The sequence below is a fragment of the Chiloscyllium punctatum genome, chromosome 30, assembly GCF_047496795.1.
Source record: "Chiloscyllium punctatum isolate Juve2018m chromosome 30, sChiPun1.3, whole genome shotgun sequence".
Lineage (NCBI taxonomy): Eukaryota > Metazoa > Chordata > Chondrichthyes > Orectolobiformes > Hemiscylliidae > Chiloscyllium > Chiloscyllium punctatum.
The window spans coordinates 4,718,696-4,735,958 of NC_092768.1; the positions used below are offsets into that span (position 1 = coordinate 4,718,696).

At 43.6% G+C, this 17,263-nt stretch overlaps 1 protein-coding gene across 4 annotated transcripts in view; it reads right to left on the bottom strand.

Annotated features, from left to right (window-relative positions):
- LOC140455137 (hepatic and glial cell adhesion molecule-like) overlaps positions 1-15,389 on the bottom strand; it is a 66,998-nt gene extending 51,609 nt beyond the window's left edge. For 2 of the 4 annotated variants that reach the window (XR_011952781.1, XM_072549805.1), the window contains exons 1-2: positions 15,199-15,389; positions 8,531-8,830 (exon numbers count right to left, since the gene is read on the bottom strand). Coding sequence is in view for 3 of the 4 variants with exons in the window: in XM_072549805.1 (XP_072405906.1) it covers positions 8,531-8,830; positions 15,199-15,259 (361 nt within the window). In the remaining variant the exon portion in view is untranslated. Of the gene's footprint in view, positions 1-8,530; positions 8,831-14,768; positions 14,852-15,198 lie in introns of those variants that run through there. The other 2 variants (XM_072549806.1, XM_072549807.1) reach the window with 2 other exon arrangements.
- Positions 15,390-17,263: the final 1,874 nt, after the last annotated feature.

Below are 17,263 nucleotides of genomic sequence, written 5' to 3' on the forward strand. Positions count from 1 at the left end.
GCCTTAGGCAAGGGGAGACATTGAGAAGGAGAATCCTTCATGTAATAGCCAGTGTGGAAATTAAACCACACACTGTGGTTGCCATTCTGCTTCACAAACCAGGCATCCAGCCAACTAAGCTGTGTGACCCCTAAAGTAAACCAGCTCACAGGCTCCTGCATCTTTCTGTGGGTCAGAGAGAGCTGGTTGCTGAGAGACATGGGTGGTCTCTCTCCAAACAAGGCACATGACACTTTTATAAAATTCTCAGACTCATGCTGAAATGAGATACAAACCCAGTTCACACTTCTGCCAGAGCCTCCTTACGATGAAGTTTTTATATTTAGATTAGCTTTGGTGGGGCTTTACAATATCGCTCTGAAAGGGCGTCCTGTATCTTTTTTGGGGGGGGGGCGGGGGGGGGTACTGTGCCCTTCACAACTGGAGCCAACATCAGGATATTGACAAGGAGGGCCATCCATGAACTGATAACAGATAAATACATTGTCAAGCCAGCGAAATCCTCAGTAAAACCGATGAACGAGGTGGATTAGGACTTTGTTTCGTTACTGGCAATCTGCACCAAGAAAGGGCTGTTTTCCAAAGGATAAATTTCATTTTATTTTTGCAGTCCTCCATCTTCACTGCTGCTGAATAAATTCAACCCATGCAACTGGATTCTTTGGGCGATTCCATTTTGAAGTATCCACACAGTCCGATTAGTTCGGGGAAATCCACAAGAAATAAAGCAAGTGTCCAAATTTACAGTCCTTCATTTTAAGTGCTCTGCCACAGGCCTGGTAGCCAAGTACAAGTTCCCTTCGCTGCCTCTAGAACAAATGTCTCTGCTCTCCGGTGCTACCTTGCCTCCACTGCCACGCTCACCACTATGTGTCCTCGCTGGGCCTTGCCAATGCAGATACCATCAATGCCACCAGGTACCTCACCAGCCCAAACACCATTACCTCTGCCACTGTAATGACTCCACTTTGGGCCCACCTCACCGATGCGGCCACTGCTGATGCCTCTGGGTCTTGCACTGGGTCCAACCTTGCTTCTGGTGCCACCTCCATGAATCTGTGCTGGGCAAAGGGGCCATGGGGAGACCAAACCTGCCTGCAAAGCCACTGTCACGAGCCTGCACTGTTAGTTCCACTCAAGTCCGAGCTGCTGGGACTACCCGGGTCTGAGCTGCTCGACCTAACAGAGTCCGAGCTGCTGGGACTACCGGGAGTGGTGCCCCAATCCAGTCCCTATCCATGCTCCACAATGACTCATTTTACATTATCATGTTTTCGTATGGATAGGTTAAATCTTATTGCCTTCTCTATGAAATGTCCCATACGCTAGCTAGTGATAAGGCACTGGACTAGTTACCTAGAGGAGTAGGCTAATTAATGGCAGTTGGTGGAATGTAAATAGATAATATCTGGAATGTAAAGCTCATCTTTATAATGTCAACTATGAGGCCAACACTGAGTGTCATAAAACCCCATGAGGGTCACTCATGTTCATAGTGGAAAGGAAAACTGCCATCCTTACCTAGGCTGGCCTACATGTGACACTAGACACACAGCAATGTGGTTGACTCTCATTTGTCCTCTGATATGTACTAGAAGCCACGTAGATCAAAGACAATCAATGACGGGCAACAATTTTTCTTTAAGAATCCCTCCAGTGTTGAAACAAACCCTTTGGCACAAAAAGTCTACACCGACTCTCGGAAGAGCATCCCATCCAAACCCAATCCCCATTACTCTACATTTACCCCTGACTGACGTGCCTAACCTACACATCCCTGAACATTATGGGCAATTTAGCATGATCAATTCAGCTAACCTGCACATCTTTGGATTGTGAGAGGAAACCAGAGCATCTGGGGGAAAGACACGCAGACACAGGGAGAATGTGCAAACTCCACACAGACAGTCACCTGATGGGATTAAATCCAGGTCCCAGCAGTGAGGCAGCAGTGAGCCACTCTGCCACCAGTGAATATTGGTCTTTCCAGTGAAGCTCATTCAGGCAAAAATATAAAAAATTACATCCATCTAGTGTGCTTCCAATTAAACCTGTTGGACTATAACCTGGTGTTGTGTGATTTTTAACTTTGAGAATGTAAGTGCATTTGAGAATGTAACTTTTAAAAAATGTTTTGCAATTTACATTTGAAAGAACTGAAACCAACATGGTCATTGTAAAAGATGAAAGACTTAACAAACAATCTGGGTCTTTTTCAATATATAATTTCAGTTACATCACACTGTAAACTTTTGCTATAAATTCAGTGTCTCACGATCTTATTCTCTACAATCACCTGATGAAGGAGCAGAGCTCCGAAAGCTAGTGCTTCCAAATAAACCCATTGGACAATAAACCCAAATAAACCTGGTGTTGTGTGATTGTTAATCTTTAGGTAACCATTCTTTGCGACCAGAATAGATGATCTAAGGCTGGTGGTGAAATAGGAACCTAAACACAAGCTTTTCCTTGACATTTATTATCTTGATGTGTGCACGGTATTACAGATCTCCTGACGACACAACCCAAACTCCCAGTCATCACCTTTTCACAGTCTTTTTGAGCAAACCATTGTTACAATTGATGTTGGGGGGATGCACCATTTCCTTTTCTGATCCCATTCCTCCACTAGTCAATATATATTTTAAACCGTAACACTTTGGCGATTTGGCCAGTTAGATAGTTCTCAGCCTACAGAACCATGCTACAATGCGACAAACGAAACAGCCTTCTTTCATCAACAAAGATCAACTGGTTTATTATCATAAATAAGCATACTCAAACAAGGATGCAAAAACGTGATTGGCATCGTTTGAATTATGCAAATACACAGAGACTCTTCAAATGAATTACAGGCAAGCAGACACCCAGAGTGGCTTGATAACACAATGACTGATTCACTGAGTGCAAAATGATGCCAGTGGCGACTTGATAGATTGAATGTAAAAAAAGGCGTTTCCTCTTCTGGGAAAATCAAAAGCTACAGATCACTGCTTATACAAAAGACCAAAGTTAAAATTCACACAACACCAGGTTATAGTCCAACAGGTTTAATTGGAAGCACACTAGCTTTCAGAGTGACGCTCCTTCATCGGGTGGTAGTGCTACCACCTGATGAAGGAGCGTCGCTCCAAAAGCTAGTGTGCTTCCAATTAAACCTGTTGGACTATAACCTGGTGTTGTGTGAATTTTTTACTTTGTACACCCCTGTCCAACACCAGCATCTCCAAATCATGTATACAAAAGTAGAGCTTCTTTGGCAGTGTTGTAGAACAGAAAGACCAAGGGATTCAAGTACATAATTCTTTGAAGTTTGCATCACATATAGATAGCATGGAAATTAAGGCATTTAGCAAATTTGGCTTCATTGCTTAGACCTTTTGAGTATAGGAGTCAGGATGTCATATTGAGCTAGTACAGAATGTTGGTGAGGCCTCTTCCAGTGTACTGTGCACAGTTCTGCTCTCTTTGTTGTAGGAAGGATATTATTAAGCTGGAGACAGTTCAGAAGAGCTTTACCAGGATGTTACAGAGAATGGAGGGCATGAGTTATAAGGAGAGACTGGATAGGCTTGGATTTTTTTTCACTGTAGCATAGGAGATTGACGGGAGACCTTAAAGTGGTTTATAAAATCATGGGGGCAGAGATAAGGTGAATGGGAGGTGTCTTTTGCCTGGGCGGGCAGGGGGGTGCATTTAAAGATTTGGGCACATATTTGTAAGGTGAAACAAGAAAGATTTTAAAAAGACATTTAAGGGCAATTCTTTTGCACATGGTAGTTCATGTGTTGAATAAACTTTTAGAGGAAGTGGTAGTTACGAGTACAGTTACAACATTTAAAAGACATTTTGATGAGTACATGAATAAAAAATGTTTGCAGGGATAGGCAGGTGGGACTAGTTTAGTTTGGGATTTTGGTCAGTACGGACTGGTTGGACTGAAGGGTTCGTTTCCATGCTGTATGACTCTATGACTGGTGATTTCCTCAAATTCCAGGAGTAGCAATTACTGCTTAATATGCTGTTGCATTGTTTTGGAACAGTGGAGAAAAAGTAGTCAAAACAACAGCACTTTTAAAAGGGAGAGCAACAGACAAAGGCAGCTCATGGTGAGGTCAGTGCAAGGGGAGAGAAGAGAGAGAGAGAGAGAAAAGAGAGAGAGAGAAACCCACACTGCTAACTGACCCAGCAGTGAACCTGTGCAGTTACTGCCTTTGCTTTTTGAGTTCATGTATTGCTCAACATCGGAGTGCATCTGGGAAAATTAACGAACAGTGAAATTCACAACTAATCTTGGAGGAACTTGTTTGGGAGAGGTCACAGCACAAAAATAGATAAGTGAATATTTTTAAGTGTGGCCTTACAGATAGTCGGTAGTCGTGAGTAGAGTGGGTGTTTTCTTGATTGTATGTTTTATTGAGATATATCTCTTGACTAAACTTAAAAATATAAGCCATAAGTATTAAGTTAGGGGGGGGAGGGACCAGCAGGATGTCATTGTACACATTGGAACCAATGACGTAGGGAGGGAAAAGAATTAGATTCTGAAGGGAGAATATAGAAAGTTAGGCATGAATTTAAAAAGGAGATCCTCAAGACTAGTAATATCTGGATTACTCATAGTGCTGTGAGCTCGTAAGAGTGGGAATAGGAGGATAGAGCCGATAAATGCATAGAGGAGGAGCTGGTGTATGGGAGAAGGATTCACATCTTTGGATCATTGGAATTTCTTCTAGGGTAGAAGTGACCTGTACAAAAAAGATGGATTGCACCTGAATCAGAAGGGGACTAATTGGCAGGAAGATTTGCTAGAGTGGCTCAGGAGGATTTAAACTATTAAGGTGGGGGAGGTGGGGTGGGAACTAGGGAGATTGATCTCTTTCCTCACAATCGGAGACCGGGACAGTTGAGAAAAGAAGTGAGTCAAACAGTCAGGACAGGCAGGGCCAAAGCAGAGAACAAGGTAGAACTGATAAATTAAACTGCATTTATTTCAATGCAAGAGGCCTAATAGGGAAGGCAGATGAACTCAGGGCATGGTTAGGAACATGGGACTGGGATATCATAGCAATTACAGAGACATGGCTCAGGGATGGGCAGGACTGGCAGCTTAATGTTCCAGGATACAAATGCTACAGGAAGGATAGAAAGGGAGGTAAGAGAGGAGGGGAGTGGCATTTTTGATAAGGGACAGTAATACAGTTGTACTGAGGGAGGATATTTGGGAGAAACTGAGAAACAAGGAAGGCATGATGACCTTATCGGGGATTGTATTATAGATCACCAACTGTCAGATGGAAACTGAAAAACAGATTTGTAAGGAGATCTCAGTTATTTGTAAGAATAATAGGATGGTTATGGTAGGGGATTTTAACTTTCCAAACATAGACTGGGACTGCCGTAGTGTTAAAGGTTAAGATGGAGAAGCATTTGTTAAGTGTGTACAAGACAATTTTCTAATTTGTGGATGTGCCTACTAGAAAAGGTACGAAACTTGACCTACTCTTGGGAACTAAGGCAGGGCGGTGACTGAGATGTCAGCGAGGAAGCACTTTGGGGCCAACGACGGTAATTCTATTAGTTTTAAAATAGTGATGGAAAAGAATAGACCAGATCTAAAAGTTCAAGTTCTAAATTAGAGGAAGGCCAATTTTGATGGTATTAGGCATGAACTTTCAAAAGCTGATTGGGGGCAGATTTTCGCAGGTAAGGGGATGGATGGAAAATAGGAAGCCTTCAGAAATGCGATAACGAGAGTCCAGAGACAGTATATTCTTGTTTAGATGAAAAGAAAGCCTGGTCGATATAGGAAATGCTGGATGACGAAATAAATTGAGGGTTTGGTTGAGAAACAGAAGGAAGCATATGTCAGGTATAGATAAGACAGATTGAATGAATCCATAGAAGAGTTTAAAGTTAGGAGGAGCATACTTAAACAAGAAATCAGGAGGGCAAAAAGGGGACATGAGATAGCTTTGGCAAATACAGTGAAGGAGAATCTAAAGGGTTTTTACAAATATATGAAGGACAAAAGGGTAACTCGGGAGAGAATAGGGCCCCTCAAAGATCAGCAAGGTGCCCTTTGGGTGGAACTGCAGGAGATGGGACAAATACTTAACGAGTACTTTGCATCAGTGTTTACTGTGGAGAAGGACATGGAAGATATAGAATGCAGGGAAATAGATAATGACATCTTGAAAAATGGCCATATTACAGAGGAGGAAGTGCTGGATGACCTAAAACATAAAAATGGATAAATTCCCAGGACATGATCAAGTGTACCCTAGAACTCTGTGGGAAGCTAGGGAATTTATTGCTGGGCCCCTTGCTGAGATATTTGTATCATCGATAGTCACAGGTGAGGTGCTGGAAGACTGGAGGTTGGCAAATGTGGTGCCACTGTTTAAGAAGGGTGGTAAGGGCAAGCCAAGTAACTATAGACCAGTGAGCCTGACGTGGGTGGTGGACAAGATGTTGGAGGGAATCCTGAGGGATAGGATGCACATGTATTTAGAAAGGCGAGGACTGATTAGGGATAGTCAACATGGCTCTGTGTGGGGGAAATCAATGTCTCACAAACTTAATTGAGTTTTTTGGAGCAATAACAAAGAAGATTGATGAGGGCAGAGTGGTCGTCATGGTCTATATGGACTTCAGTAAGGCGTTTGACAAGGTTCCCCATGGGAGACTGGTTAGTAAGGTTAGATCTCACGGAATACAGGGAGAACTAGCCATTTGGATACAGAACTGGCTCAAAGGTAGAAGACAGGGGGTGGTGGTGGAGGGTAGTTTTTCAGACTGGAAGCCTGTGACCAGTGGAGTGCCACAAGGATTGGTGCTGGATCCTCTACTTTTCGTCATTTATAGAAATGATTTGAATGTGAACGTAAGGAGGTACAATTAGTAAATTTGCAGATGACACCAAAATTGTAGGTGTAGTGGACAGTGAAGAAGGTTACCTCAGATTACAGCAGGATCTGGACCAGATGGGCCAATGGGCTGAGAATTGGCAGATGGAGTTTAATTCAGATAAATGCGAGGTGCTGCATTTTGGGAAAGCAGCTCTTAGCAGGACTTATACACTTAATAGTAAGGTCCTAGGGAGTGTTGCTGAACAAAGAGACCTTGGAGTGCAGGTTCATAGCTCCTTGAAAGTGGAGTTCGCAGGAAGATGGGGTCGTGAAGAAGTCGTTTGGTATGATTTCCTTTATTGGTGAGAGTATTAAGAACAGGAGTTGGGAGCCACTTTTGGAATATTGCGTGTAATTCTGGTCTCCTTCCTATCAGAAGGATGTTGTGAAACTTAAAACGGTTCAGGAAAGATTTACAAGGATATTGCCAGAGTTTGAGGATTTGAGCTATAGGGAGAGGTTGAATAGGCTGCGGCTGTTTTCCCAGGGGCATTGGAGGCTGAGGGGTGACATGATAGAGGTTTATAAAATGATGAGGGGCATGGATAGGATAATTAGATAAAGTTTCTTCCATGGGGTGGGGGAGTCTAGAACTAGAGGGCATAGGTTTAGGGTGAGAGGGGAAAGATATAAAAGAGACCCAAGGGGCAACCTTTTCATGCAGAGGGTGATACGTGTATGGAAAGAGCTGCCAGAGGAAGTGGTGGAGGCTAGTATGATTGCAACATTTAAAAGGTATGGGTATATGATAAGGAAAGGTTTGGAAGGATATGGGCCGGGTGCTGGCAGGTGGGACTAGATTGGGTTGGGATATCTGATCGGCATGGACAAGTTGGACCAAAGGGTCTGTTTCCATGCTGTACATCTCTATGACTATCTCCAATTCAGTGATCATCTCGAAGTTGGCAATGGCAATACACCAGCCTCGCCATACCATCATGGCTAATCTCAGTATTGCAATGCACTTCGGCATTTCACCACTGTCCATTGGAGCTCATAGACCTTACATATATTCACCTACAAGGTCACTCTGCATGTAGTGTCATGCACACATTAGTACAGGTTGAGTCTCATGTCCTTTAGCTTGCACTCATTGAACTCACACTTTTGCACTGAGTTGGATGCTTGTAACATCTCTGCCTTGAGCCAGGCAGTTTTTCACATTTGGAGAAAGTGAGGACTGCAGATGCTAGAGACCAGATATCTGGTAGGCATGGACGAGCTGGACCGAAGGGTCTACTTCCGTGCTGTACATCTCTATGACTATGTGCCTCTTTCATCCAGCTAGTGGATTGACAAAAGCTATTTTTAAAATGTAATTTAAGCAAAAGCACTGGCACATTTCAGGATTAACTGTGTTATGGTGTGGGGAAAGCAAGCTTTTGGTCACACAACTAAAAGTGGGAGCAAATGAAAAGGAAACACTCATTCACAAACATCTTACTGTTCCACAATCACAGCCATACAAACATATGAAAGCAATTCAGGTTGCCAAGGCAACTAATGCAGCTGCTAAAATGCAATATGACCATATGTCTTATTCAAACACAGTGCATCAGAATAATCACTGCTGTTTCTATTTGTATTGGTGCAAATGAAACCACCCTCCACGTACTTACCATACACTGTCAGAATGATCACTCTGGTCCGAAATGGGTCTAAGTCCACAGTCATTTTGTATTTACCAGTATCCCACTCACTGACATCTTTGAGTAATAATGACCCATCTGTTTCGTTCAGTTCAACTCTATTCAGATAGTGATCATATATGTGTTGATGTCCTTCATTGTAATCTAAAATGGGAAGAACCTTGAGGGGCTTTGAGAATTCCCACTGGACATTGCTGAATCCTTTATCCGTTCCGGGGAATAGAATGGAGGAACCTGTAGCAACCACCAAGCTGTTTTTCTCATGCTGTGCTGAAATAAAAATAAGAAAGAAAGAACAGCTTGATAATTGTTGTAAAGATTGAATTATGATAAATAATAGGAAGTGTTATGAATAATCTCAATTTCTGGGAATGGATATCCCTACCATTTACCACCAGCACCCCCCCCCCCAATCACTTGCTTTCACTCTTTAAAAATTGAGCATCTGAATTTCTTTGGGAGGTTTCAGTTTTTCTCCACCTGTCATCCATTCAATGGAAACTTAATTTAATTTATGCTAAAATTTCCATACTTACTCAATTCCCTTTAAAATTTACAATTGACTCTTTATTTTTATTCACTTGTGGGATGTCAGCTGGTCAGCATTTATTGCCTGTCCTTAGTGCCCTTGAGGTGGTGGTGATATGTTTCCAAGCCAGGATAGTGAGTGGTTTGGAGGAAAGCTTGAACTTGGTGGTGTTCGCATGTTTCCGTTGCCCTAGTCCTTCTAAATGGATGTGGTCTTGGGTTTGGAAGGTAATGTCAAGGATCTTTGGTGAATGTCTGCAGTGCATCTTGTAGATAGTATACACTGTTGCTACTGAACGTTGGTGGTAGAGTGCCAATCACGTGGGCTGCTTTGTCCTGGATGGTGCCTAGTTTCTTCAGTGTTGTTGGAGCTACACTCATCTGTCACATTCCTGACTTGTGCCTTGCAGATGGTGAACAGGCTTTGAGGAGTCAGGAGGTCAGTTACTCGCCACAGTATTCCGAGCCTCTGACCGGCTCTTGTAGCTACTGTGTTTATGTGGTGAGTCCAGTTGAGTTTCTGGTCAATTGTCGCCTCAAGGATATTGATTGTGGGGGACTCAGGGATGGTAACACCATTGAATGATAAGGGATAGTTAGATTGTCTCTTACTGGTGATGGTGATAGGTTGGCAGTTGTGCAGCACAAATGTTACTTGTCACTTGTCAGTCTAAGCCTGAATATTGTTACATTCACAGTCATAGTGTCTTAAAGGCTTACAGTTCAGAAACAGACCGTTTGGTTCAATTTGTCTAGACTTACCAGATATCCTAAATTAATCTAGTTCTAAAGGTCAGCATTTGGCCAATATCCCTCTAGACCTTCCCATTTGTGTATCCATCCAGATACCTTTTAAATGCTGTAATTGTACTAGCCTCCACTACCTCATTCCATACATGTATATGCGTGAAAATGTTGCCCCTTAAGTCACTTTTAAGTTTTTCCCTTAAACTTATGTCCTCTAGTTTTGGATTCCCCTACCCTTGGGAAAAGATGTTGACTAATCACCTTATCCATGCCCCTCATGATTTTATAAACCTCTGAAAGGTTACCTCTCAACCTCAGACACTCCAGGCAAAATAACCCCCTCCCTGTAGCTCAAACCCTCCACCCCTAGCAACATTCTTGTAAATCATTTTTGAACCTTTTCAAGTTTCACAACATCCTTCCTTGAGCAGAGAGACCAGGAATGAATGCAATACTCCAAAAGGAACTATGAACCAGCACTCAAAGTCTCTTCCTTTGGCAAAACTCCCCAGGACCTTACCATTAAATGTATAAGTCCTGCTCTGATTTTGCCTTTCCAAAATGCAGCATCTCACATTTGTCTAAATTAAACTCCATCTGCCATGCCGATCTGGTTCTGTTGTACTCTGAAGTAACCTTCTTCGCTGTCCACTACATCTCCAGTTTTGATGTCATCTGCAAACCTACTAACTATACCTCTCATGTTCACATTCAAATCATTTATATAAATGACAAAATGCAGGGGACCAGCACTTGTCAAAGGCCTCCAGTCCGAAAAGCAGCCCTCCATCTAGCCCACTGTCTCCTACCTTCTAGCCAATTTTGTATCCAAATGGCAAGTTCTATCTGTATTCCATGTGTTCTCATCTTGCTAACCATTCCACCATGCCACCTTGCTGATAAACATATAGACAACATCCAATACTCTGCCTTCATCAATCGTCTTTGTAACTTCTTCAAAAAACTCAATCAAGTTGATGAGACATGATTTCCCATACACAAGGCCATGTTGACTTCCTCTAATCAGTAATGGCCTTTCCAAATGCATGTAAATCCTGTCCCTCAGAATCCCCTCCAACAACTTGCCCACTCCTGATGTCGGGCTCACTGGTCAATAGTTCCCTGGCATTTCCTTACAACCATTCTTAAATAAGAGCACCACATTAGCCAACCTCTAGCACCTCATCGATGGCTAGTGACGATACAAATATCTCAGCAAAGGGTCCAGCAATAACTTCCCTAGCTTTCATAGAGTTCTAGGGTACACCTGATCAGGTCCTGGGGATTTATCCACCTTTATGGATTGTAAGACATCCAGCATCTCTTCCTCTGTTATACGGACACTTTTCAAGTTCTGTAGCTTCCATATCCATCTCCACTATAAACACTGATGCGAAATACCCACTTATTATCTCACCCATCTCCTGCAGTTCCCGCATAGACAGCCTTGCTGATCTTTATGGGGCCCAATTCTCTCCCGGTTACTCTTTTGTTACTAACTATCTGTAGAAGCCTTTCGGATTCTCCTTACCCCTAGTTATCAAAGCTATTACATGTCCCCTTTTTGCCTTGCTGATTTCCCTCTTGAATATACTCCTACTATCTTTATACTCTTCTTGAGATTCACTCTGTCCCTACAGTCTATTCCTGAACTCCTACAGAGTTGTCCTGGAGCTAAGATGACTGACCTCCAACAACTACAACCATTTTCCTTTGTACCATGTTACCTTTTTAAAGGCACAAAGACAATGACTTTGAAAGAACTCCTTTGAAGTAACATGAACCACAAGTCCATCAAAGTAGAACACATAGGAGCAACAATTAGGCCATTCAGCCTATCGAATCTACTCCACCATTCAATTATGGCTGATATGTTTCTCAACCCCATTCTCCCGCTTTCTTTCCACAACCCTTGATCCCATTGATACTCAAGAAGCTGTGACGATGCTACTCCTTAACAAGGTTATGGTGTCCTTGGCTTTTCTTTTCAGGAGGTCATAAGAGACAGAGACTCCGAAAAGTCTGGACTTGGGACGGTTCTGGGGCCAGTTTGTTTATAGATAAAAACAATGACTGCAGATGCTGGAAACCAGATTTTGGATTAGTGTTGCTGGAAGAGCACAGCAGTTCAGGCAGCATCCGAGGAGCTTTTGCCCGAAACGTCGATTTTGCTGCTCCTCGGATGCTGCCTGAACTGCTGTGCTCTTCCAGCACCACTAATCCAAAACCAGTTTATTTATAGCTAACAGATACTGTGTTAGGCAAAACTGTTTAAAAAACCACTTGTACAATGAAACAATTTATCTAGGCTTGCCTTCACGCATGTCACTGCGCTTGCATCTATGGGCATGGACATCTGCAATGTATGCCAACCTGCAGCTGCACTTCTGGCATTGTTTCCTGCATGTGCCGATGATTGCTTTTGTCTGTCTCTGTGTATGTGGTTGTGTATGTGTCCCTATCGTTGCATGTGATTGTGTCAATATATGTGTCCATGTTATTGTGTGTTTCTTTGTGTTTCCATGTATGTATATGTCTCCCTGTGTTCATTGGGAAGAGTGAATGGTCTGGAATGTGCTGCCTGGAAATGTGATGGAGGTAGTTTCACTTGAGAGGGCATTGGACAATTATTTCAATTGGAGAAATGTGAAAGGGTATGGGAGAAATGGAAGACAAGGGCACAAAACTGGAATGCTCATTCCAAGGTCTAGTGCAAACACCATGAACTGAATGGTCTCCTTCTGCACCTAACACACTCTGTCAACTGTCACTTTTATAAGACTCCAGCTTCTCCAATTTATCCATTCATCTGGCTTCCCTCATGCCTGGAACCATTCTGTTAAAGCCATTTTTTTGCATCGCTTTGGAGGGTCGGTGTGGACTTGTTGGGCTGAAGGGCCTGTTTCCACACTGTAGGGAATCTAATCTAATGTAATCTAATGAAAGAGGATGTGGACAGTCAGCTTTTTCAGCTTTTGTTTGACTTACTTAGCAAGCAGTAGTTGTGAGGCTGCTGGACACAAGAAAAGGAGATCTATGCTAACCTCCCTCTCTGACTTCTCTCCTGTACTTGACTTCACCTTTTGTGCTAAGGGGTGTTTATTGGGATTGTTACAAGTATTTGGAACAGCATCATTCAGTTGGGATGATCTGTTGGGTTTTTGGATAAGTTGAGTGATTCAGTATTCTGTTCTCTTTTATTTGTGTTTCATTCAGTAATTTTGTAAATAAGTTCTGTTTTGTTTAAAATTACATGGTTCGATCAAATGCATCCCTCCTGGAATATACACGTTACACCTACTTAAAACAAGTAGCAAAGCTGGGTCTGGGCTACTTTCTTGAAATGTTTTGAGGAGGTCTGGCATGGTCCATAACAGACCTATCTATTTCAATCTGAAATATACTCAATGACCTGGCCTCTACACCGTTCTATGGCAATGAATTCCATAGATTCACCACTCTCTGGCTAAAGAAGTTTCTCCTAATCTCCATTCTAAACATTTTTCCTTTACTCTAAGGCTGTGCCCTTGGGTCTAGTCTCTCGTACCAATGGAAGCATTTTCCCAGCATCTACTCTGTCCAGGCCATTCAGTATTCTCTAGGTTTCGATTAGATCCTTGTAAACCCCATCGAGTATAGACCCAGAGTTCTCAAACGTTCCTCATATGTTAAGCTTTTCATTCCTGGGACAATTCTTGTGAACCTTCCTGAGGTATGAGGCCCAAAATCTCTCACAATATTGCAAACGTGGTCTGACCAGAGCCTTATATAGCCTCAGAAGTACATCCCTGCTTTTATATCCAAGTCCTCTCAAAACAAATGCCATCACCCATCATACCCAAAACCTCGACTTCTCAACCTCCTGATGCTGCCTGGCTTGCTGTGTTCTTCCAGCCTCCTGCCAGCCTATCAAGAATCACGGCAGGAACATTGGAATGGGGATCAGCCCACCTATTACATGATTCTGGTGGGCTTACAACTCCATTAAAAATCCACCTTGAAACTGTTGTTTCTTCGCCATCACTAGGTTAAAACCCTGGAACTCCCTCCCAAACCACAGGGTGGATATCTCTGCCCCAGATGGAGGCAACCAACCACTGTGGCAACTGGAAACACAGAAAATCAGACCTGGGCTGGGCCATTCAGTCCACTTCACCATCCAATATGATTATGGCCGATCATCCAACTTCAAACCCAGTTCCTGCTTTCTCTGGAATCCCGACAGCGTGGTAACATACCCTTCAGCCCAAAAGCCCACACCAACCATCCAGATCCATTCCCTTACATTCTCCCAACTAACCTACACATCCCTGAATACTAAGGGACAACTTAGCACAGCCAATCCACCCTAACCTGCACATCTTTGGACTGCGGGAGGCAACCAGAACACCCTGGAGGAAACCACACAGACAAAGGGAGACTATGCAAACTCCACACAGTTAAAAATGACACAACACCAGGTTATAATCCGACAGGTTTAATTGGGAGCACACTAGCTTTTGGAGCGTCGCTCCTTCATCAGGTTATTTTTAACTTTGTAAACTCCACATAGTCGCCTGAGGCTGGAATCAAACCCAGGTCCTGAGTGCTGACCAGTGTGCCACCATTTGCCACCCCAAATCTTTCCAAATCCTTTGATCCCTTTCGCCCTTAGGGAACTGTACCTACCTCCTTTTCGAAAACATTAAATTTTTGTGCCTTAATGGCTTTTCCGCAGCAGAGAATTCACAAGCGTGGGGCCAGCTACACCCCAACAGAAAAAAAATCACTGAAAATTCCCTCTCTTGCTTCCCAGCTTTCTTCCTGTTTGACAATCTTTGTAAATTTCGCTTTGAAGGCAGAAGCCTTACATAGCCCTTGGAAACAAAACCTAAACGCCGGCTCCAATTTTTTTTGGAAACGAGTCTGTTTCTCTGCTCGAGAATGACCTCACCCTGTTCCATTCCTCTTCCCCTCTCAGTCAGTCCTGATTCCCAGCCTGTGTCTGGGACCGAGCTGGAGGCGCTGGGATTAACTCGTGCCTCAGCAACACGGTGTCGGTCACGGAGCGGGGTAGGAATCTGCCCCGGAGACCCGTGTAAACGAGACGGGAATGGATCGGAAAAAAGGTCAGGCGGCTCCAACGGAATCTCAAACTGAGTGGAAATATCATCCTGTGTAAACCCACTCCCAACTCAGTGAACATTGCCTCATACTGGGCGGCTGCATCACAGACTACAAGATCAAAACATCGAGTTTTATAAACTCTTGGCATTGCCGATTCCCAGATCTCCCCGAGAGCACTTCTTTGTGTCATCGTTTCAGTTTGTTTTCATCCGAATCAGTCACTGTCAGTTTAAAGAGACTGTTAGAGATGGTTTTACCTGAAGCCGAGTGAGAGAGAACCTGCAAAGCGCGAAGGAGACAAAAGGCAAACATCCTCATCTGTCCGCAGAGCTGGGTTCTGACCGTCACAGGAAATAGCGGGAAGCACGAGAGGGATGGGCCAAATCCTCAATTTACAGGAATAGAGAGCTGGCAAGGGAGATGGAGGGAGGTTGGGATGGAAGATCAATTAGGATCTGTTCTAAAGTGAAGTCACTGCTCACACTGCAGCTCTGAAACAAACAAGAACGGAAATCCCTGGGAATTACAGACCGTTCAGCCTTGTGTCTGTGGTAAGCAAGGTACTGGAAAGGATTCCCAGAGATAAGATTTGAGACTATTTGGAAAAAAACATAGTTTGATTAAAGACAGTCAGTGTGGCTTTCTGAGGGGCCGGTTGTGGCTCACAAGCCTTCTTGAGTTCTTTGAGGACTTGACGAGGCAAGTTGATGACGGTCGAGCAGTGGATGTGGTGTATATGGATTTCAGTAAGGCATTTGATAAGGTTATAGAGTCGTAGAGTCATAGAGATGTACAGCATGGAAACAGACCCTTCAGTCCAACCTGTCCATGCCTATCAGATATCCCAACTCAATCTAGTCCCACCTGCCAGCACCCGGCCCATATCCCTCCAAACCCTTCCTATTCATATACCCATCCAAATGCCTCTTAAATGTTGCAATTGTACCAGCCTCCACCACATCCTCTGGCAGCTCATTCTATATACGTACCACTCTCTGCGTGAAAGAGTTGCCCCTTAGGTCTCTTTTATATCTTTCCCCTCTCACCCTAAACCTATGCCCTCTAGTTCTGGACTCCCTGACTCCAGGGAAAAGACTTTGTCTATTTATCCTATCTATGACCCTCATAATTTTATAAACCTCTATAAGGTCACCCCTCACCCTCGGACACTCCAGGGAAAACAACCCCAGCCTGTTCAGCCTCTTCTATAGCTCAAATCTTCCAAACCTGGCAACATCCTTATAAATCTTTTCTGAACCCTTTCAAGTTTCACAACACCTTTCCAATAGGAAGGAGATCAGAATTGCATGCAATATTCCAACAGTGGTCTAACCAATGCCCTGTACAGTCGCAACATAACCTCCCAACTCCTGTACTCAATACTCTGACCAATAAAGGAAAGCATACCAAACGCCTTCTTCACTATCCTATCTACCTGCGACTCCACTTTCAGGGAGCTATGAACCTGCACTCCAAGGTCTCTTTGTTCGGCAACACTCCCTAGGACCTTACCATTAAGTGTATAAGTCCTGCTAAGATTTGCTTTCCCAAAATGCAGCACTTCGCATTTATCTGAATTAAACTCCATCTGCCAATTCTCAGCCCATTGGCCCATCTGGTCCAGATCCTGCTGTAATCTGAGGTTACTCTCTTCGCTGTCCACTACACCTCCAATTCTGGTGTCATCTGCAGACTTACTAACTGTACCTCTTATGCTCGCATCCAAATCATTTATGTAAATGACAAAAAGTAGAGGACCCAGCACCGATCCTTGTGGCACTCCACTGGTCACAGGCCTCCAACCTGAAAAACTACCCTCCACCAGCACCCTCTGTCTTCTAACTTTGAGACAGTTCTGTATCCAAATGGCTAGTTCTCCTTGTATTCCATGACATCTAACCTTGCTAATCAGTCTCCCATGGGGAGACTTGTTGAACGCCTTACTGAAGTCCCTATAGATCACATCTACTGCTCTGCCCTCATCAATCTTCTTTGTTACTTCCTCAAAAAACTCAAACAAGATTGTGAGACATGATTTTCCATGCACTAAGCCATGTTGACTATCCCTAATCAAGCCTTACCCTTCCAAATACATGTACATCCTGTCCCTCATGATTCCCTCCAACAACCTGCTCACCACTGAGGTCAGGCTCACCAGTCTATAGTTCCCTTGTCCTTCCCAGCCTTCTTAAACAGTGGCACCACATTTGCCAATCTCCAGTCTTCCGGCACCTCACCTGTGACTATCGATGATACAAATATCTCAGCAAGAGGCCCAGCAATCACTTCTCTAGCTTCACACAGAGTTCTCAGGTACACCTG